The sequence below is a fragment of the Simochromis diagramma genome, unplaced genomic scaffold, assembly GCF_900408965.1.
Source record: "Simochromis diagramma unplaced genomic scaffold, fSimDia1.1 OVJJ01000421.1, whole genome shotgun sequence".
NCBI lineage: Eukaryota > Metazoa > Chordata > Actinopteri > Cichliformes > Cichlidae > Simochromis > Simochromis diagramma.
Window position 1 is genome coordinate 4,945,603 of NW_024387250.1, and position 20,944 is coordinate 4,966,546.

Here is a 20,944-nt window from a genome sequence, read left to right on the forward strand (position 1 = left end):
CTTGGTCTGTGAGGACACGGCCACATATGTGTGTTTACGTCTGTGCATTTAATGCTAGATAGTATCTCCGTCCCTGAGGTTGTGTTGAGCTGTGACAGACTCTGTGAAATTTGAAAAAAGGTCACTGAACAAACTGCTGTCCTGCCCTATGCTGTGTTCTGTCACATGTGTAACACATATCACCCAGCTTGAGGAAGACCAAACTCTCTTCAGGGCCTTAGATGCATAATTTTAAGTTTGAGCACCCATGCATGTCGGTGCACGTGTGAGAGCAAAAGCACAGGGTTTCCATACGTGATACGTGAGTATGTCTGAGTTACAGAAGAAAGCGGTAAGCAAAGTTGCTGTGTATATAGTGTGTCACTGGCTCAGAGGTCTCTTTTAAACTCAATTATTCCGATGTGCCTTCCCTCTTAGTTCCAACTCAGTGATACATGCTAATATAAAATTAGTCCCACTTTAATAGTCTGATCTTTATTTGCACATGCTGTTATTACAAATCACAATAAACCAGATCTCCGAATAAATTAAGGTTGCGTGATTGTCAAGTCGCGGGGACGTGAGAGTTTTCTCCTGTGTTCTCTCACACAGGTTGTACTGAATCCACTGGCAATGTTTGCATGCACATAGAGTAATAACTATTTAACATTTAATGGTTTTAATTGCCACTAAAACACCAAGTGATGAAGTTTGCATTTAACTAAAATCACGCTGCACTGCTATTTGTGTTGTGACCAGCTCTTGGAACTACAAAGGCAAATTTCCTGCAAACCTCCTGAACTAAAAGTGGTACGGCTCAGGCACTAAGTGATTTAAAGTGTATTCTGCCATTTTCTAGCTCGAGTAGCACCATCCCAGCCGTAAATCATATACTCTGCTTATATGAAGACTCCTCTGTGCTGCCATTATCTGCACCATTATTATCCTCTTAGAATTTTTCCAAGTTCTGTCATTTCAGTCACTTATGTGAGGTGCTCGGTCTCTTACGTAAGCTTAAAATTTCATTTTTGGATGCAGAGATTGCAAATACAGCAGGCCCCACTAGCAAGATACACAAACGGGATAGGTTTTACAGGTATGTAATGCATTTTTCTCACTCATTCTATCTCACCGTCGCACTGGATGTCACACTAAATCTCCAACCAGCAATGACACACTTAGGCAGACGTGTTTACACAGCACCAAAATCCTGGGAAAACAGTGAGTGAGAAATACTTTTAAAATGTGAGATACGTGAGAAATATTGTTTTCATTTCATACACTACTGAACCAATATAGAGAATACCTCATTAAAATTTCATTGAATCACTTATTTGTTTCCTGATAATGCTTGTTTGCATATTAATTCGAACCTAAAACAGACAACTATAACAGAAACTCTTCCAGATTTGGGCTTTTGGAGATATATAAACAAGCTGTACTATAAACAAAATAATATTATTGCGTGTAATCAGGGTTCAGAAGAAGGACAGAGAACAAAGGAGCAGCACAGTCACCTGATATGTGACCTTAGCTACTCAGGTATGAGGATGCTTTGAAAATCTATTCTATGCCCTGCTGCTCTGAACTGTTCAGGCTGCCGGTATGGGCAATGCAACATTATATGATGTGATGTGAAGTTGACTTTGCACGTTTCACCACAGTCGAGAACAGCCCTGCAGGCAGCAAAGCATGAAGACGGACCAAAAGGTCTCAGATGTGGAAAGCAGTTTGACCTTGAGCAAATGAAATGAAGGCATTGAGGCTGAAGTCCATTTTATATAAGTGACCAGAGAGGAAGGTTGAACTCTCAATTCACAACCAGCGCTTCGGCACGCACATCGAGTTTTCTTTTCATGGTTTCAGAAAAATGATCTGTCTTCCACTTCAATAAAGCAGCTTTCATTTCTAAAGGTTACAGAAAGTGTTTATGTTACTCGAGTCCCTTTAAATTAAGCAAACTGAAAAGGCGCTAGCTGACACTTTTGTTGAATCATGTGTGATGTTTTGTGTTCAGCTCAAAGGGAGCAGGGAGACAGTGCCATGTCTGTGTTTAGAAACTGCAGAAGCCAACGAGAGCGTTTGGCGGTACAGTATCGAGCATAAGAGCAAAGGCGCACACTGACACAGAGGAAGGAATAACAATGAACGTCGTGCCGCAGTGTTGTGTGATTCTTCTGTGAACAAAGACGAAGTGCAGCACAGAGGTGTTGTGTGTGTGTGTGTGTGTGTGTGTGTGTGTGTGTGTGCGCGCGCGCGCGCGCGTGTGCGCGCATGCACACGCGTGTGTGTGTTAGGGATTATTATCAGAGCACAAGGAGCATGTACTGTATATATCATTTCATTAATTACTGTTCCGTGCTCTAATTATAATGCAGCAGGGACACATTCAACTCTCAGATCTATGCCTTTGCTAAACCTCCATACCATTTCCATTGTCAATCACACACACACACACACGTAGACACACAAAAATAGAGAGAAAAAAAGCTTGTTTTCCTCCTTTTGAAAATCAGACCTGCTCCCCGCGCTCTCCATGCAGCTGTCACTCTTCTCTTTCTTCATCTGTCATCAGCTTTGAGTTGATTCTTCTTCACTAAAATGTCTGGAAAGCAATGCAGAAAAACGGGCAACAGATTTGAAATCTGGGTTTCTCCTGGAGAAGCATCAGAAAGGTGTTTAGGGGATATAGAAGACAGGTTGCAGGTAAATCCGCCTCATGATCATCACAAAACAGGATTGCATCGAGATGCAATATCAGTGATGGAAGTCCAGCTTTAAAGGGGAAACTCTCAAGTGTGCACCCAGTTATGCGCAATTTGTAACTGAAATGGAGCAACAGAGAGTTCTCATAAATACCGAGAAGGATCAGAGTGCACATAAAAATGTTTGTGGACTGAACAGCTTTTGGGTGGACTGCTAAATATGAGAATACCTGACTGTACAAACATTGGAGATAAGTCAGCTGAATGCATAATATAAACCTCAACACGCTGTGTACGGTTTTGGAATGAGGGCCAAAAATACATGCCATTTGCAAATGCCCTGAAACATTGCACAGAAAAGCCTTTTCTCTGTTATTTTTCATTAGCCGTTGAATTTGACTCAGAATTTAGGGAGCTTAAAGATGTTTCATTTATATGCACATAACTTAGAAAACCGCTCATTGTGCATGTTGCCTAAAAGGAAACAATACCACAAAGGAATCCGACTTTGCCACCACATTGCTATTGTGTACAGCATTGCAATAACTAGCACAGAAATAGAGATGTCAGCATGATTAATTGTGTTCTGCAACTCTTTTAAAATTTAACCTAGATTTAGATGCTAAATATACCAAATTCAAACATCTCAATGCACAATTTAATTCATTTCTCTAAGCAGTGAAGTGATTTCTGGGGTTCTGATCCATTATTTTTTACGCTGCTACCTCTTTAGCATCAAAGACTGGATCCTGGTGCACTTATTTAAAATGGTTGCAATTCTAGTTTTCACTAGACCCTATTTGGCCAACCCGCCATACCTAAGACCGATTTTGATATTTAATTCAGTTTCAGGGTTTCCACTGTGTTCAAATGCCACGCTAGGGCTCTGCTTTTAAATCATACCTAAGTAAGAATACAGAAGTGCTCATTCTGCAGAGAAATTATAGATGTGACCATAAACACTAAATCTAACGGCAGCTGTATGCTGGATCATCATTCCACCTTCCCTATACAGTCATAAGATTTAGGTACTAAATGAAAAGCTAAGAAAACTTGTATGGGCACTAAAATTTTCCGTGCAATAAGCTCATTTTAGTACAACAAGGTGAGAAGTTCACCGAAGAGAGGATTAACTCTGAGCCAGACTCCTGCTTTCTCTGTACTGAGGAGTCAGCTGAGGTTTCAGCTCCTATGAAGCAGCCCCATAGATGCCTCAGTTTTGCCTCAGGAGGAGTTAGGGGGGAAATGGAGGCGAAGAGGACATCTGGTGGATACAGAGTAAATGTGATCCTTCACACAATCTGGAAGATAAAGTCCTTCCTGTACTACTCTGTGGTATCTGTGTGAGCACAAAGACACTGGGTGGTGGGATGGATTAAAAAAACAAAGTCTCATGGGCACATGTCAATTTTTCTTTCTTCTTTTAAATTGTTGAGAAAATGAATGACGTAGATTTTTTTTTAAATAAACTGAAGCATAGACAGACGTACACACCAGCACTGCTGCCCTAACACTTGGATACTCCTTATTAAAGACTGGAGAAACAGGATTGTCTGTTTGTCTAATAAAATTAGTCTGACCTTTAAGTTCATGAAAATTTTAATATGCAATGAAAGTATGAGCGACATAACCATGCTCAATACAGCGCTTTAACCACAAAGTAAACCCTTTGGCGCCATCTAGTGACTGAAAGTCGTGAACGCTGCTTTCACAAATACACAAATACACCAGAGAGAAAATACAAAGACTTTATTACTAAAAATCAAAAATGACAATTTCAGTTTCCAGCCATCTGACGAGGTTTTATATTCATCGGCACAGTGGGATTTCACACTGTGAGCTTAAACATTGCTTTTTCAAGTTTGCTTTTCCCTGCACAGTGAGCATTGCACTCAAAATGTATTATTTTTGACTACCTGACACTTTAAACAAATGAAGCTTTGGTGAAAATTCTATTCAATACACTGGGAATCCCTGCTCTTTATTCTATTATTTATGCTTTGATCTGCTTAACCACTCCCTCCAGAATGTGCCTCTTGATTTGTTTCTGGTAGCGCTATATGTGAGCTAATCAGTCTGCTGTGGCTACTTTTTAATGTATATGCTTCATTCACTCTTTTAAGCCTTTGATTATCCAACCTGCATCTCTAAATCTCTTTTATTCCACCATCTAGACACTCAAGCATCCTTCCTCTTTCTATTTACCTAATTTCTGTGTTGTCAGACTTATTAAACAACTTATGCATTCTGTACTTATCTCTGCTTATTGAAGCACAAACCAAGGACAAGATAAACTGGTGGAGCAGTTCAGTCAATGTAACATTTGACTCATTCACTCTGTTCAATGACGTGAGTCCAGTGTTATTCCTACTTTTCATAATATTTATAATGTAGTGTAATGTACCACACTCATGACTCCGGAACATGGGGGGTAAAATGCACCTGATCTTGGTTGTGTGACATTTTCCTTTTTCAGCATTGGTTAGTGTAAATACAAAATTTGAACATTAACATATTTCCAAGCTAAATTACAAACATATAAACACGTGTGCATACATAAAGTATATAATATGGAAATACATATGCCTTCTGTTGGTACCGAAAGTGTGATTTTGCAATATAGTTCAATCGTTTTATAACGGGTTGTCCGGATACTGATTTCTAAAGGGAAACCACTTAAACTCATATCAGCAATAACAAATTGTCAGTGTGCCTGGTTAGTGTGGCTGGTAGGATGCATTTAAGAAAACACAAGGCAGTTATGGAGAGCCATTCACTGTAAAAAGGTGTGAGATACCTTCAACCAGTCACAGGTTTGTGCTGAAATGTTCAAGTGGATGTGTAGTGCAGGTGTGCCACAGGGCAGATCCTGCCAATAAGACACTTTGGTATTATGAGAAACTTTTCCGTTATTAGTTCCACCTAAAACTGCCACTGCCTTATCTGTGCCTGTGTTATATTTCAACCCCGTTCCAGTTTTGACTGTGAAGTCAGTGGAGTATTCGGTGTAGGTATCTCTCTGGTTTGTTCTCCCCTCCTCTTCTCAGTACTGAATTGGATCTGACTGGTTTCTCGGGTGTCATTGCAGGGTCCTGGCTCTCATTTAGTACCACTGAGGACCCTACTCTTCCTGTTCCTACTGAGGTGTGTCTTCGGGGCTCTGGACTGCTCTGTGCTCCTGCCTCAGAATCACTCTCCTCGCTGGGATCTTTCCCCTGGCTGCTTGGTGAGCTCTCCCCAATCCTGAGAGACAAAAATTCCTTTCAGATTCACGTAACTGAAAGGTTGAGTTTTTTGAATATGTGTTAGGTTAGCAGTGTTTCTACCTGAGGTGGCTGAAGGCACGCAGCCAGTGTGTGCCCAACACATCCCTTCCATTAGTCCTTAGCCCTTTGTGGTGGCTTCGGGCCCTCAGTCCTATTAAGGCCTTAGCAAGTTCAGCCTCATCTCCGTGGCCCCAAATTAACTGGGCCCTCTGCTCAGCATCCTGGTCCCCTGCTGCCCTGAAGAGCCTCTGGAGCTGCCACAGATTCACATTGCTGAAAATGTTCGCTGACCCAGCCTTTCTGCTCCTCCTCTCAGACAGACGCCACAATGTGGAACGGCCCGCCAACATGGAGGAAGAAGGTGAGGCGGGTCCACTATCCATCCAGAGAAACACAGGCAAAGGTGGCATACACGGGGTCTATGCTGTGGAGAAGGAACGGAGAGTTTCAGCTCTGACATGAAGGGTGCTTAGGTTCTTAAATTCATATTTGATTTAAAAAAACAACAACAACAACACAATGGTCATGCCAGGTGGAAATCTACAGCTGTCAAAGCACCTGGCAGTCAGCTGTGAGTCTTGAAGTTTGATTCTATAATCCTTCTTTAGGAAGTGAGTGACAGGCTGCACGTCAAAGCCCATTAGACTGCAGATGGTAACCTTGTCTTGCTTTCACATACAGTGAGCTTCTGAGTGGGATACTACCAGATAGATAAGTCATCAAGGTCATGACTGATCATGGGTCAGAGCACTCACTTCAGTGACCTCAATAAAGGTGTACTTACCGCCTTCCTGCACAGCTTTCATCTGTAATCCATCTAATAGAATTACTTGTTTAATCCAGCCTGCATTTGTTCTGTTTAAGTCCAGCATTATTTATGTACATTAATGTCTCAGATGTATCAGCTCCTGGCCAGGAAGGAAATTCCCCACACTCTATGAACCAAGTTTCATTCTGTAAAGGTCCACGTCTGCTTTCCCTGTTACACATTAACTATTTTGTTCTACATGTTTCATAACCGTAGAAGCCTCGGACAGTTTCCTGTGCTCTGTGAGCGTGTGTCATCACAGCCAAATTATAAACAAGAATTCACATTGTAAGCTACTTTGCATGACATCCAAACACTGACGCTGCGGTGTGCGGCTTTAACGCAATGTCGCACATCTACAGAGCTGTTTAGCGTTCGCTTTAAAAGTAGGTTACACCAACCCAAACGTCACTGACTTCTCCTTTCATTCCCCTAGCTGCGTTTACTGTTTGCATAACAAACAGCTGCGGATCACTGGTGCAGACAACCTACCGGGTCGCTTTCAAAATGAACGCTTCTGGAAAAAGTTCAGTTGATTCTTGAAATAACCTTGTTTTTAAAAAAATAAAAATAAAATAAAATAAAGCAACATGCATGCAGAGAATAAAAAGTAATAGCCCTAATCCGCGCTGTGTTCGCTGCCCTGTGGGCAAAAGGCAGCAAACAAGAATCTCATGAGAGTCATGTGGACAATAAAAAAGCTTCTGCTTACCCGGAGATGACACCGAAATGTTCACTTTTCTTCTATCGCATCTCTCTCTTTCTCTGCTTTGTATTCATCGGTGTGCTATTCCACTCAAAACTACTCCAGCCGCTGCAGGACCGGGTTTGCCCAGCCTCCGCGATCATTAAGTGTCCTCGGTCTGGCTGTCAATCACAAATAAGATCTGAAGTATATTCTACTCCAGCCTGTCTGGGCCTGGTCAACGTTTTCGCTCCACCAATACCCGCTTTAACTGGGTGGGACATGTCATTGGTCCCGCCTATTGGCCACGTAGGGCGTGCGCACTGAAATCCATTGACGTCAATGAGCCTGGCTGGCACGAGAAGCATCTGTCAATTATGCGAGAAAGAAGCAACATGTGATAATCCTGCGCCTTACACACGTAAACACAGTGACGCAGGGGGCTCATAAACACTGGTGCTGTACGAACAGACGGTGTATTATCATGGCATGTTAGAGCGGAAAGGCAAAGTGGAGAACAATGCCACATCTTGATAATAAAGAAGAAAAATAAGCGCTTCCCGCTGGTTACCTATTAAACAAGGGCTTGGCACAACGGGTAGCCTATATTTTGATCTGGCAGATTTTAGACCGGATGCCCTTCCTGACGCAATCCCAAAGGGATGTGTGTCTCCTCCTGGAATCGAGGCATGGATTTTTCAGCCGAAAGAAACTAAAGTTTCTTGGCTCTAAAGTTGAAGCGTCGAGGTTTGATGTTTGTACATGCATGTTATACATTCCGTCACACTGGTATATAAAAAGGGGAACTACACGAGGAATCTAGCAGCGGATGGGTGAAGTGTTCGTTCAGTCCAGCAGAGGAGGAGCAGGCTTTGAATTACAGGCCACCCCCTATCCATCTCCCAGCCCCCCTACACAGATGCAACATTCAACGGAGGAAAAACGGAAAAGACGAAACACACAAGAAGGTTTATCATTTCAAAACTCCGGAGCTGTGGAAAGAACAGAGAGTTCCTTTTTAACCCCACACTCACCCGCTTTTGTCCCACCAGAAGCCCGGCCCTCCAGGCCTTTTATTTTCACACTTTGCCCATCTTTTCCCCAGCTGTTTGCAGCTGGCAAAAAAGCACCCGCCCTGTACGGGAAAAAGTGGACCGAGAGTGACCGGAGGAGGAGAGAGAACGATGCCACCCCAACCTCCCCAGCCGCAGGTGAGGGGGAACATCCTGAAGTTCCTCAGGAGTTTTATGGGAATTACGCGGATCCTGCAGATCGTGTTCGGAGCCTGCCTGTGGGTAACCATCGCCGCCAACAAATACGGGGGGTCTATCCACTTCGTGCTGTTCGTCGCTGTCTTCTTTTGGCTCCTCACCCTGGCCCTTTTCTTCCTCACCCTGCTGGACAAGCAGGACCTCGTGCCTTTGCTGGGAGGGGATCGCTGGTCGTGCACCAACCTGGCGCACGACGTGGTCGCCGCGGTGCTCTACCTGCCGGCCATTGGCGTCATGATCTACAATACCAATCGAAACTCATTCTGCAACTTGCCTCAGTACATGCATCCATGTCTGTACAAAGTCTACCTGACAGCCGCTGTGTTCGCCTGCTTCTGCTGGCTGGCTTACCTCCTGTCCGTTATTTTTGGAGCGTGCAGAAAGTGTCAAAGAGGGTGAACTGTTGAGCAGCGTGGAAGCTTAAGGGTGGTCATGGCAAGATGAGGAATAGTTAACGTCACTGTAATTTCACTCAGCGGTTACTCTAATCTCTGTTTTCTCCTCTCTCTTAACAATCCACGGTGGTGGTGAAACAGGATCGGCCACCGTTTTCTCGGTGTGTGTTTGATGGTTACTAACATGAAAGAGACCTGTTGGTATGGTGGCTAAGTGCCGTGTATTGTCTCCTTGTTAAACTCAACAATAGCCTATGTAGTTATGAAGACTCTTATAATATTAATAATGTATGGACTTGTTATTGTGGCCTAGCAGTATATTTAGTGGTAACAGTGAAATGGCCTTAACATAGCCTACATTTTGCAGATTACTATTGATACTGGTTAACAGTCCACCTTAAACTTTTTTTAAATAGAATTGCTACAGTTGTTTTAACAGGGGTTTATTTTCATTACCTTTTTAAATATATTTTTATGTTTACTTATTTTTTACTAAAAGGTTGGACTGAAAAATCTGTTTGTTTGTTTGTTTGTTTGTTTAAATCAGTGCCTTCTGTCCGAATGCTGTATACTCAACAACAAGGTGATAACAACAACTCCACAACACAGATGTGACTGGTGCTACAGTGTGTATGCTGAACAAAAACCTTTATCAACAGTTCATTGTGTAAAAATCCAAAGAGCAAAAAATAGGCTTTTATAATAAAGACTAGTCAGTCAGTGAGCTCTTTCTTTCATTGTGATCGTGTATCAGTGCTTTCAGATAAGCTGCTTCAGGACATTGTTTTAATTAAATCTGGAAACAAAACTGGATGAAGAGCACACACAGCACCAAGCCTTTTGTGGTCTTTTTTTTTCTTTTTTAAATGAAACACATAATTAGAGCTGAACAGCAATGGAACTTCCTTTCAGGAGATTAAAGCGTCGGCCAATCAGCAGGGATCATTTACATGCTATGCCACAAAACCACATGAAAGACATCAAACCTTAGACCTATGTGCTTCTTGAAGTAAAATGACTCATTCGAAGGGGCGCAAACAAAATGCATGCGCTGTAGGATAGAGTTGTCTGGGAGTTATCCTACTTTGCAAAAGATGTCTGAGTGCGTGTGTTTAGTCTCGCGTGAACAATAATCTGGGAAGAGGCTTGTTCTTACCGGAACAGTCTGTTGGGGTTCTGGAGGTGGGCTAACATTCAGCCAATGAAAATAAAGCCCAGTGAGTTAGAAGATGATTTGATGTCTCATATATTCCAGTCAGCATACAGTTCCTAAAAACATGCTACAGACAAGTTGCTTGAACAGCACCTAAAACTACATTCTGGCAACTTTTTGACCACCTTTATTCAAAAGAGGCTGATTTGTACTGATATGCTGCATCCTCATTGCTGATATGTAGTTAAAAAAACACAAACACACACTTTTCCTTTTTTGGACTTTACTTTTTTTTGCCTTGCATACTGGCAACAAACCATGATGAGTTTTTCTTGGAGAGGAGCGCAAGGATGAAATGTTGTATTATTACCGCTCCAAATTTTAGCATCAAGTGCCAGAATAAAGGCAACAGCCATGCAGTTAATGGATTATAGATCAGCAGTACAATTGAATTATTATCTGAAAAAGAGCTGGAAAAAATGCTTTTGATTTTGGGAAACATCTGTGGCCAGAATTTCCGGAGTGAAAGGGTTAACATTAACCAGCTGGAGCATCAGGATATAAATCTAGTGCTTCTAAAGGAGGGAAGGAGCCCCCCTTCCACACACGCACACATGCACCCCTCCCTTCCCCCTCTGAGATCAGGAGTGTCGTCCTGTCCACGTGTCGGCGCCTGTGGGAAAGCACTGTTGTATACAACCAAATAGAGACGGCACATAACAGCCCACTTTAAACAAAGCAGTATCAAACCGAAACCATGGCTTCGGTTTGATACTGAAAGTACCCACGGAGAGTCAGTTCAAGTTTTGGATGACTCACGGTGACGGTGGACGCTCACAGTTAAGGCCACAAAAGGAGTCTCCACATTTAAACCTTTAAATTTGACCACATTTACAGGCCCCTCGTTATTCACTGACCACAGTTTAAAGATCTTGTGTTTTGTGAATGAGTTCATTGTGAGTTTATTTCATAAACATTACATCGATTGTGCAAACAATGAACCCATTTAATCACAGGTAGTGAGACTGGAAACTTACTGGTGTTGGTGCAACAAGGGCGAGGTTGTTGTTTTGGGGTTTTTTTTTTGTTTGCTACAAGGGGCGAAAAGAAAACCCAGACACATAGTACATATAGAGTCAGACCATACCCTGGAGTGCCAACTGTGTGATATTTTTTCTGGCAAGTCGACCAAAGAGACGTTTCCTGTATGCCTGCGTGCGCTCTCCCACCCTTTTGCAAGCAACCAAGTTATAAAGAGTTCCTCTGCCTCTCCTTGGAAGCACAGCACCCTGTTACAAACTGCAGCCGTGGACTGATGTCACAGAAAAACTTTATTGATCTAACAATGAGGCCAAAAATGGATAACAATGACATGACTATGTCTTATGGTTGTAATTAAATCACTGGTAAGAAGACCAAATCCAAGACTGTCTTGTTTTTTTGTTTAAAAACAAAACTTTATACTGCCAGACGTACAGTATTTAACAGGTTAGATGAACAGGAGGCTCAGTCTGGCTAAATTTAAAAGGAACAGCACACCATTTGGAACTGTATCACCTCTCTTTGATTTTCATTTGGAGACATTTTCTTATTTTGAAAATTCCACACATGCAGTGGAAGCAGTTTTGTTGCTTCCTGTCCACAAAAGCGGTGAGTAGAGCTGTTTCCTCTAATATGGGAGGAAACATATAATCATATGATGAGTGATTTTAAAAAATTGATTGAAATTCTGTCCCTGATGCCTTACATTGACATCTGGTCAGGATGATTATGGACAAGCGGAACCGAGAACATAAGAAGTGATCGAAATACCTTCTGTATAATTTTAAGACAGACTTGAAATAAACATGCGTCCATCTTTTGAACATTTTGGGATTTATACATGCTCAGCATTATTCAAATGGAAATGTTCACATTTAAGAAACATTCACTTTAAAACCACATCCTTCTCTTTTTACTGAGCCTAGTCCTGATCTTCATCCCAGTAGATGATTTGGCAAAGCATTTCACCAACCAGACCTGGTGGCCTATGACGCTGTATTTTTTAGCAGTAAGAGCCAACTCCAAGACTGGAAGAGGTCCTCCGTGTTCCTAGCGACCCAAATTCTTGGTGGGTAACTCCCACTGGAAGTGTTCTGTCCTACCCGTGTGTCCTATCAGTTTGTTTGGCTCTTTATTTCCTGTTGGCAGACATCCTGTCTCACTTGGGGAGGTTACGTGTACTCAGATGAAACATGAAAACACTGACAAAAGCACACAGCCGTGCCCTGTTAAGCACATTTTAATCGGCAAGTGCTGAGACGTACATTCCACCACTGCAGAGAGGGAAAGAGGGGCTGACAAACCAAATGGAGCCCAACTGAACAAGTGAATGAGCAGGGGGGGGGGAGATGTGCAAAAACGTCTTTGAGTTCCCAGCAAGAATCTGAGATTGACATTTCCTGTCTGTGTAAGGCATGAATCAGCACAGTGTTCTGGGCATGGAAGGTTTGTTTGCCAGTTATGTTTCAGTTTCTGGTTTCCTATGGTAACTGGGATTTCTTATTCTTATATCTGTTACAGCAGTTTTTGCCCAGACAATTTCTGAATGTTCGCAGTGTTCATGTGTTGTGCGAAGGGAATGTCAGCGAGTGGTGGGAAAGGATAATTGCTATTTATAGCCTTGAAAATACCACAGCTTCCCTCCTCAGTCTGCCAGTCCTTAGTCAAGATGTTGAGTGTGTTACAGAGTGAATGTGTCAGGAAAAAGGGGAGGGTGTGGTGAAGTTTTTTGCGTCACTGGGTGGATAAAATGGCAAATTTTCTGTCTGACATTTAATGATTCTTATTTCCAACTTACATTATTCACCCTTCATTCGTTCGTCATTAAAACTTAATGTCAAAGATGATTATTTTTCCTGTGCCCCAAAACTCTTTATGTGCTGTGTACACAGACGCACTCTGGGATGTAAAACAAACATTCCTTCCAAGCGTGGATCATGGAGTCCTTGTTAATAGCTCACATGGCTCTGAACTGTTTCCCAGCTCAAGTTTACCCAAGCACAGTCTTCACACAAAGAGATCCAAACACTTTTTGTTACATCACACTGCTGTTGTAAGGAAAAACAGCAAATAGCTCTTTCAACCCATATCCCCTCAATGTGTTTAAAACAAATGTGCCTGAGGACATGACACAAGAAAAAAAGAAATATTTGTTTTAATTTTAAACTTTAGATTGTCACACATTGACTTGTTTCTGATAGATTCAACTGCACCACAAATCTCTACATGTCTAAAATCTATGTGTAACGCACAACTTTTCACACACTGTTACAAATTCTTGCTATGATCCAGGCATCCTCTGCGACTGCAAGCAAGGACTAATTTTACCCACAAGGAGGCACAATTGGGACAAAGCATTCAAATGAGTATTTCTCATAGCTGTCCCATCCACAGCCACTGAGAGTCATGAGAGGGTTGCAGTGGGACAATGGATTGTTTGACTGTTGTCAATGGCAAAGGGGGTCCAGCCCTGCAGTAGCAAGGTGTAATTAATGAAGTGGCGAGTCAGTGTATTACTCTCATTTGTCCTTTTCAAGACTATTAAGAGACATTAAGAGAAATATTACAGATATGTACTATTTCTTGTTCATCAGTTGACCTACTTATTCTTCTACAAAAGATCAGTTTTCTTGAGTTCTCTTTACATTGAAGGTTTTTGATGATATCCATGTGGTTTTCATTGACTCATCAGAGGCTTGTTTCAGTAAGTCAGCTTTCAGACACTCTTCACATGCACAAAAAATGCTGTTCCTCAATTTGCTCACTGAATACTCAGTAGTATTGCAGTATTGTAAAAGATAACATCAGAACACACAAGTCCATATTTAGCAAAGAGGACCATTCTTGGGGCTGACTAGCTTCACTGGAAATTTCTAAGAAGTAATGCAAAGGCCATTTTGGATTAGTTTAGATCTAGAGCATGACCAGAAGATTAAAAGTGACAACACAATCAAAATACCAACATTTGTTTACCACTCATAAAGACTTTGCTTTAAAAAATGTAGCAAAATATCTGTCAAAAGTAAGATGTAACAGTGGATGAAGGGGAAAAGTCCCATTTACTGATCCAAGTCTAACAATTCTAGTTGCAACATATGGTTGTAATGAAATGAAGAGGAGAAACATTGATGCAGCAATGTATTAAATAAAAACTTGAAAGAACCAGTGACTGCTGAGTGTCACTGATTTCTCAACTTGGCTGAACATCCAACTCTTGGCACCCAAGACTCCAGACATGATAAGGAACTCTTTGAAACACCGTCACAAATGGCTGGTTATCAGGATTTGCACAAAAGCGGAGTATACGACTATAAATATACTGTGTTTCGTCAGGTTTGCAGTAAAACATTTGATATTAAATCTGAAGCTGGACAAAAGTGAAGTTTCTTCACTGGACGTTTATGCTTGCCAGATAAGTCAGACATTACTTAGATTCTGATTTTATTTGTTATTCATGAGATTTTATTCAGTATGTCACACAACCCGTCTCTCATATCAGCTCCTTTTTGTTGTTTTATTTTGCTCTTTTCTTACAAACGCGGTTACTTAACCTTTTAGTTCTTAAGAATCTCTCTATAAATACACAACTATTACATTTCAGTGTCACAGGGGTGATCCTGGTCATTTCCCCACACTTTAAAGGGAACTGTTAAGCTTTTCTTTATGGTGGCTGTGGCTACAATGTAGCTTGCCATCACCAGTGTGTGAATGGGTGGATGACTGGATGTGTGAAGCGCTTTGGGGTCCTTAGGGACTAGTAAAGCGCTATATAAATACAGGCCATTTACCATTTCTTTATTTCCTATCATGAAAAATTATACCAATTACTGAGGTGGGTGTTCATATTACAGATGAACAAATAATAAAGTAATCAAATATAGAAATAATATCTGTAATCTCTGCTGGAAAATAAGAGGGGCTGTTACTAATTTGGTTGCCAGGCACTCAGTGGCATAGCATCTATATCCAATTGCTGTTCAAACTTTCTGTTTGTGAAATGCAACCAATGAGAAGACAGCTCAACAAATTATGCAATACTTCTAATAGAGTCTAAGGAAAAAATTAAATATGAAACGGGTATTGATAGCAATAGATTTTAAATGTATAATAGCCATTTCAGTAAGCAGTAGCAACAGTTATAGGCAAAGCACAAACAGGTAAAATAGAGATGCAACTGGATTATTACAAATGCAAATGTCCATTAGAGAATTAACTTCTTTACCTTTCTTACATGCTGCTTTCTTACACTATACCCATAAAATATAATCTAAATATATTCATATTTCAAATATAAAATATGTATTGTAAAGTATGAACTAATCGCCAGATAGATAGATAGATAGATAGATAGATAGATAGATAGATACTGCTGAAAAGACAAACAGCCTAAAGAAAATCAATAGAGTACAATGTACAACATGAAGGTCGGAGATTCTCCACCGTTCACTCCCACCTCGCCCATTGGTTGATAAACATCATTCTGCTGAGCCTCATTGGGTCTGAAAACCAGGAAGTGGGGGAGTAGCCAATCCAAGGGATAAAACGGTTTGACAGCAGCAAGTGGAGTCGTCTATGTCTCTGGAGTTGGGGGGTATAGATTCAGCATCCTCAGCATCCTTCAAAAAAATACTTAAACTAACTAGTTTTCATTGACTGAAGCAATCGGCTGAGACATATCTGTATCACTCATGGCAGCCTACAAATTAGTGCTGATTCGTCACGGAGAGAGCAACTGGAACCAGGAGAATCGCTTCTGTGGGTGGTTTGATGCAGATCTGAGCGAAACAGGTGAAAAGGAGGCGAAGAGAGGAGGACAGGCCCTAAAAGGTGAGGACGAACCGATGTGAAGTCTTCCTTCATTCCGTGTGGTATCGCGCTCTCGGCAACTAGCAATTGCATAATCGCATACTCTGAGCGCATCGGGTCATATACCGCCCCCTGACCGTGTGCAGACGTGCTGAGGCGATGCTTTTATGTGGCTGCATTGCAACAGAAATAATAAAGGCCTGCAGAGCAAAGAGAAAAAAAAAACCTTGCAAAGTAATGTATTTAGTTAAATGTTCATGCAACTGGCTCTTTCACCCAGCTTCAATCAGAAGACCTAATTTCTTTTACGGCTCAATAATAGCTAGACTTCTGAGCCCCAACCAAAATAGTCAAGTCATTTTTCCGTGCAGTCATACCAAACAGCGGTCATTGTGTTATAATTAGATGCTTTTCATTGTTATATGCACCATACCTTTTATTATGAGGTTGAGGTTTTTGACTGCAGAAGCATATTGGAGACATCACCTTGAGCTCTGAGCAATCCTAAATGTAATTTCTGCAAGGCCTGAGATACAGGCTTATCTCTCTATATACCATCATTGGCATTATTCCGGGTGTTATTCATAGACAGCAGAGTGAAGAAATGTAATAACTACACAACTATGCAAGAAATATATATTTTACCAGACAAAAAAAAACCCCTCCAGTGTCTCACACTCTATGAATCTCACAGATGCTAGCTTTGAGTTTGACATTTGCTACACCTCCGTGCTGAAGCGGGCCATCAGGACACTGTGGCTGGTTTTGGACAGCATTGACCAGATGTGGGTGCCTGTTCATCGGACATGGCGGCTCAACGAGCGTCACTACGGAGGCCTGACGGGGCTAAATAAGGCAGAGACTGCTGCCAAGCACGGAGAGGCTCAGGTGAAGGTCTGGAGGCGCTCATTTGATATCCCACCTCCTCCCATGGGTCCAGACCACGACTACTATACTATCATCAGCAAGGTAAGATATCATATTGGCAGTGCATGAACACAATCAATGAACTTTGCTGACGTCCGAGAGAAACAATGGTTTTGTACATATTGACTTTCTTAATCAAGTATCTCCAAACAAACGTAACAAAAATGAGCCACGACTTGAACATATCTCTGAATTCAGGCCTAACCAGCTTTATGAGAGAAATCAGCAGAAATGGCACGAGTGTTTAGAGAGAAAATAGTGGATTTAACATCATGTGTCTCAATCTTTTTATCTCCAGCATACTTAGCTTAAATACCACAACAGTGCAAAAATCAAGCATGGCCACCACAGAGACTTAGTAGGTTACTATTTGCCAGTAGGAGCCTTAATGCTATTGCCTAATGCTAAGTTCAGTGTGAGTTAATGTATGACTGAAAGAGTTCTTCTGCGTTCAGGTTCAAAGTTCAAGTCAAGGTAGAAACAAATTTCTCATGTCTTCCTTTCTATTTTTGAAATGTAATATTAAAAAAAACGTGGGTTTTTTGGGTGGGGGGGGGGGTAAAATAAAGCTTAAGATGCTATCTCAGTTTTTTGTTCTGTTATTTAGTTTGTACAATGAAGTTGTCATGTTTGCAGGATCGTCGTTATGCAGACCTGACTGACGACCAGCTTCCTTCCTGTGAGAGCCTTAAGGACACCATTGCACGGGCGCTGCCCTTCTGGAACGAGGAGATTGCCCCTCAGATCAAGCAGGGAAAGCGGGTGCTGATCGCCGCCCATGGAAACAGTCTGAGAGGGATCGTCAAGCACTTGGAGGGTGAGTAACACTAAAGCTTCACTTAGACTTCTGCGAGAAATCTACAGCCTAACTGGTGATGTAACCAGAAACTCCTTTTATCCCTACACCACAACCTTTCAAGCAATTCACGTCGTAGTATGCTTGTAGTTACATTTCTCAGGAGGTCATGTAGAAGGTTGCAGCGCAGGGTTAAAATGGGGTTCTGGTTATAGTGTAAGTTACGGCGGAAATCTGATGCAAAAGTATGAGTCACATGGAAATGTTTTAAAATTCAGAATTTGACTTGGTAGGTTCACAAATATATATTCATGCTTTAATGTTCAAAAAACACATTATTTTCTCATACTGTTCACTGCTTAATCACCTCTACTTTATATGTTATGTTTATGTATTTGCTTGAAACTAGCGACTGAGCCTAGAAACACATCAAGAAAGTGTTTACTGAAACATAAGTAAACATAAGTCTTTTTTGTAAGCATAGGGGCACCCCCCCCCCCCCCCCCCTCCAGAAGAATGCACGTTTAACCCTTTATTGACCAAGATTCCTACAAAATGTTTCTTAGGAACAGTTGGATTTTCTCTCTAGCCCAAATGCTTGAGAGGAAAGGTGATGTGAAGTTCACATGGTAAACTCTAGGTGGAGCTGTTTTTTCTTTTTTTGTTTGTTTGTGCTCAGACAGCATAGCCTTGTGAATCCATTATGATACCATAATACATTAAATAGCCCCGTAAAGCTTGTCTTTTCTTCTTTCCACAAGCATTTGAATTTTGTCTTTAGCATAAACAGTTATGCAGTTACAGTCATTTTAAAGTTAAGGTACTTCTGCATTAGCTTTACATTTTCAGCACAGACGCCATCCCTGTTATTTAGACTGTCTCTTCACTTCATTTTAGCTCCTTTCCTCCCCATGTAACTTTGATGATGAGTTTTGACACTTCACTATATATCAGTTAGGATGTGCTTTGACGATCTTTACAATAGGTTAGGGTTTTTTCCAACCCTGGTAGGCCATATCGGTAGAGAGCACCCTCACGAACCTATTCTATTTTGTTCTGTAGGATGGCTTTAAATATGAAAGAAAAGAAAAGCAAATTAAGGGTCCCCCCTAGGCATCAAGGGTGAAGAAGTTAAGGCCCCCCTTCCAAACAAAATGGTGTTCCACTTGGCTAGTTGGTTATTATAAGCTCCTAAGGACCGAAAGATAAAATAAACAGACATTAATGAGGGAATATAGCTATAGCTAAAAGCCTAGGCTAGAGGAAAAAATCAAAACAAAACAGGATATGGTTATACAGAGAACTGGGGAGTACCCTGTAGTCAATCGCTCTGTCAGCAATTGCAGTATATCTGTACAAAATGACATTTTGTCTGTTCTTTTTGTAGGAATGTCAGATGAAGACATCATGGAGCTGAACCTGCCAACAGGGATCCCTATCCTTTATGAGCTCGACAAAAACCTGAAGCCAGTGAAGCCAATGCAGTTCCTTGGAGACGAGGAGACTGTACGCAAAGCCATGGAGGCTGTTGCTGCTCAGGGAAAGGCCAAGAAGTGAAAAACACCATGAAAGCTCCCTTTGTGTTCGATGGAACAGGTTGTCCCTAACAGCTGGCCTTAGATTAGTGTTTCCTCTAAATTCTGATTTATTTTGAGTTGTAATATGTGATGAATGTACTGTAGTTTGCTGTCTGTTTGTACAGTACAGGGGAGCAGTAGACAGTAAATGACTGATAAACATTAGAGCCATGGAGGGCATGACTTTCAAGAGATTGTAAATATTTTTGCCTAATTATTACATTATAATCTTATATTATAACCTTTACAGTGCAAGTATTGAAAGAGAATTAGCAATGCCGTCAAAAAAGACAATAACTAGAATATGTAATTTATGTCCTTTTTCACTAATGACAGAATTATAACACTTTGTTTTTGTTGTTACATGAAACAGGTCTTTGGCTGTGACATCGTTAAGCAAATGGCTGTGATATTTGAATGCCTTTAAATAGTAAAAAAGCAGAGGAAAGACTGAAATCCACGTATCCATTTTATGCTGCAGGCAAATCCAAGGTTAGCAATACTATTTACATGAAGAGATGAGGTCTCGGTTTGCCTCACATACAATACTGCTACTTCATTTTGGTGAGAGACTAGCAGCGGTTAAGAAATTATACCTGTTAAGATGGCATTGTTATTTCTCTGGGTGACCTAGGATACTGGGATATTGTAGGGTATTATAAATTAATTTAAATATAGATTTGCCGTATTTTTTTTACATAAATAGCACCACCAAAGTGTACAGAAGTCATTTTCTAGGTCATTAATTTCATGCTTTTCACTAATAACAGGATGTAATGTTACAATCTCTTGAGAGCAGGATGGGATGATAAGGAAAGGCTAACAGTCCTTTTCTCTTATTTTGCTTGTCTATGATTGAAATATATGCTGTCTCCTATGTTGTTGCTGTCTGTGTTATTTGTTGACATTTTGAATGGTGCTATGCTGTGTGTTTTGCACCGTACATGTGATCAATCCACTGTTTAGACAATGATATTGTGACAAATGAATCATAGGAATAAAGATAAAAGGTCTAGATTTATCATTGCACTTGTTAATGTGTTTCTTTCTCCTCATCCTATTCCATCAGCTGACCTTGCAGCTGATTTTAGACCAGCTAAAAATGTGTGAAGTGGTACAAGCAGTTATTAGTTTTCGGGGGGAATTACTTTTTCACACAGTGACAGGTAGGTCTGGGTGGCTTTCCCCCCTTAATAATTGAATTTAGAGTTGCGTTTTGTATTTACTTGGGTTATCTTTGTCTAATATTAAAATGTGTTTAATTATGTGTTTGGTATGTAAATGTGACAAATATCCAAAAGTAAAATGAATGAAGCATGAAATCTTGGTGGTCAAACCACAGTTTTGACTAAATTCATGAAGGAGAGAGTATTTTTTGTCCCAAGGGCATATTGTATTTGCAAGACATTTTCCAGAAATAACCCTTTGTCATGACGACCTCGAAAAAAATGAAAAATTACAGGGTGGGTTCTAATAGATGGATTCCGCTCTATTTCGGAAGCACTGGAAAAAGACTTGGGGAAATAGTTTGAACA

General features: G+C 41.0%; 3 protein-coding genes across 3 annotated transcripts; 2 read left to right on the plus strand and 1 right to left on the minus strand.

Moving 5' to 3' along the window:
* Positions 1–4,418: 4,418 nt before the first annotated feature.
* LOC120715024 (arginine vasopressin-induced protein 1-like) lies at positions 4,419–7,681 on the minus strand. Its single transcript, XM_040001756.1, has 3 exons — positions 7,471–7,681; positions 6,011–6,374; positions 4,419–5,927 (listed from the first exon to the last, which is right to left on the minus strand). The coding sequence occupies exons 2-3, from the start codon at positions 6,358–6,360 to the stop codon at positions 5,675–5,677; spliced, it is 603 nt and encodes a 200-aa protein (XP_039857690.1). The 5' UTR covers positions 6,361–6,374; positions 7,471–7,681; the 3' UTR covers positions 4,419–5,674.
* A 176-nt stretch (positions 7,682–7,857) lies between these two features.
* marveld1 (MARVEL domain containing 1) lies at positions 7,858–11,682 on the plus strand. The gene has a single exon (XM_040001757.1). It carries the CDS (start codon positions 8,628–8,630, stop codon positions 9,111–9,113), a length of 486 nt encoding a protein of 161 aa, XP_039857691.1. The 5' UTR covers positions 7,858–8,627; the 3' UTR covers positions 9,114–11,682.
* Positions 11,683–15,850: 4,168 nt separating this feature from the next.
* LOC120715023 (phosphoglycerate mutase 1-like) lies at positions 15,851–20,438 on the plus strand. Its single transcript, XM_040001755.1, has 4 exons — positions 15,851–16,130; positions 16,804–17,078; positions 17,673–17,853; positions 19,220–20,438. The coding sequence occupies exons 1-4, from the start codon at positions 15,992–15,994 to the stop codon at positions 19,387–19,389; spliced, it is 765 nt and encodes a 254-aa protein (XP_039857689.1). The 5' UTR covers positions 15,851–15,991; the 3' UTR covers positions 19,390–20,438.
* Positions 20,439–20,944: the final 506 nt, after the last annotated feature.

Coding starts and splice junctions, on each gene's coding strand:
- LOC120715024 (XM_040001756.1), bottom strand. CDS start 6,360: ATGCCACCTTTGCCTGTGTTTCTCTGGATGGATAGTGGACCCGCCTCA. Junction 5,928..6,010: donor CGTGCCTTCAGCCACCTCAG/GTAGAAACACTG, acceptor TTTGTCTCTCAG/GATTGGGGAGAGCTCACCAA.
- marveld1 (XM_040001757.1), top strand. CDS start 8,628: ATGCCACCCCAACCTCCCCAGCCGCAGGTGAGGGGGAACATCCTGAAG.
- LOC120715023 (XM_040001755.1), top strand. CDS start 15,992: ATGGCAGCCTACAAATTAGTGCTGATTCGTCACGGAGAGAGCAACTGG. Junction 16,131..16,803: donor AGGAGGACAGGCCCTAAAAG/GTGAGGACGAAC, acceptor TGAATCTCACAG/ATGCTAGCTTTGAGTTTGAC. Junction 17,854..19,219: donor GATCGTCAAGCACTTGGAGG/GTGAGTAACACT, acceptor TTCTTTTTGTAG/GAATGTCAGATGAAGACATC.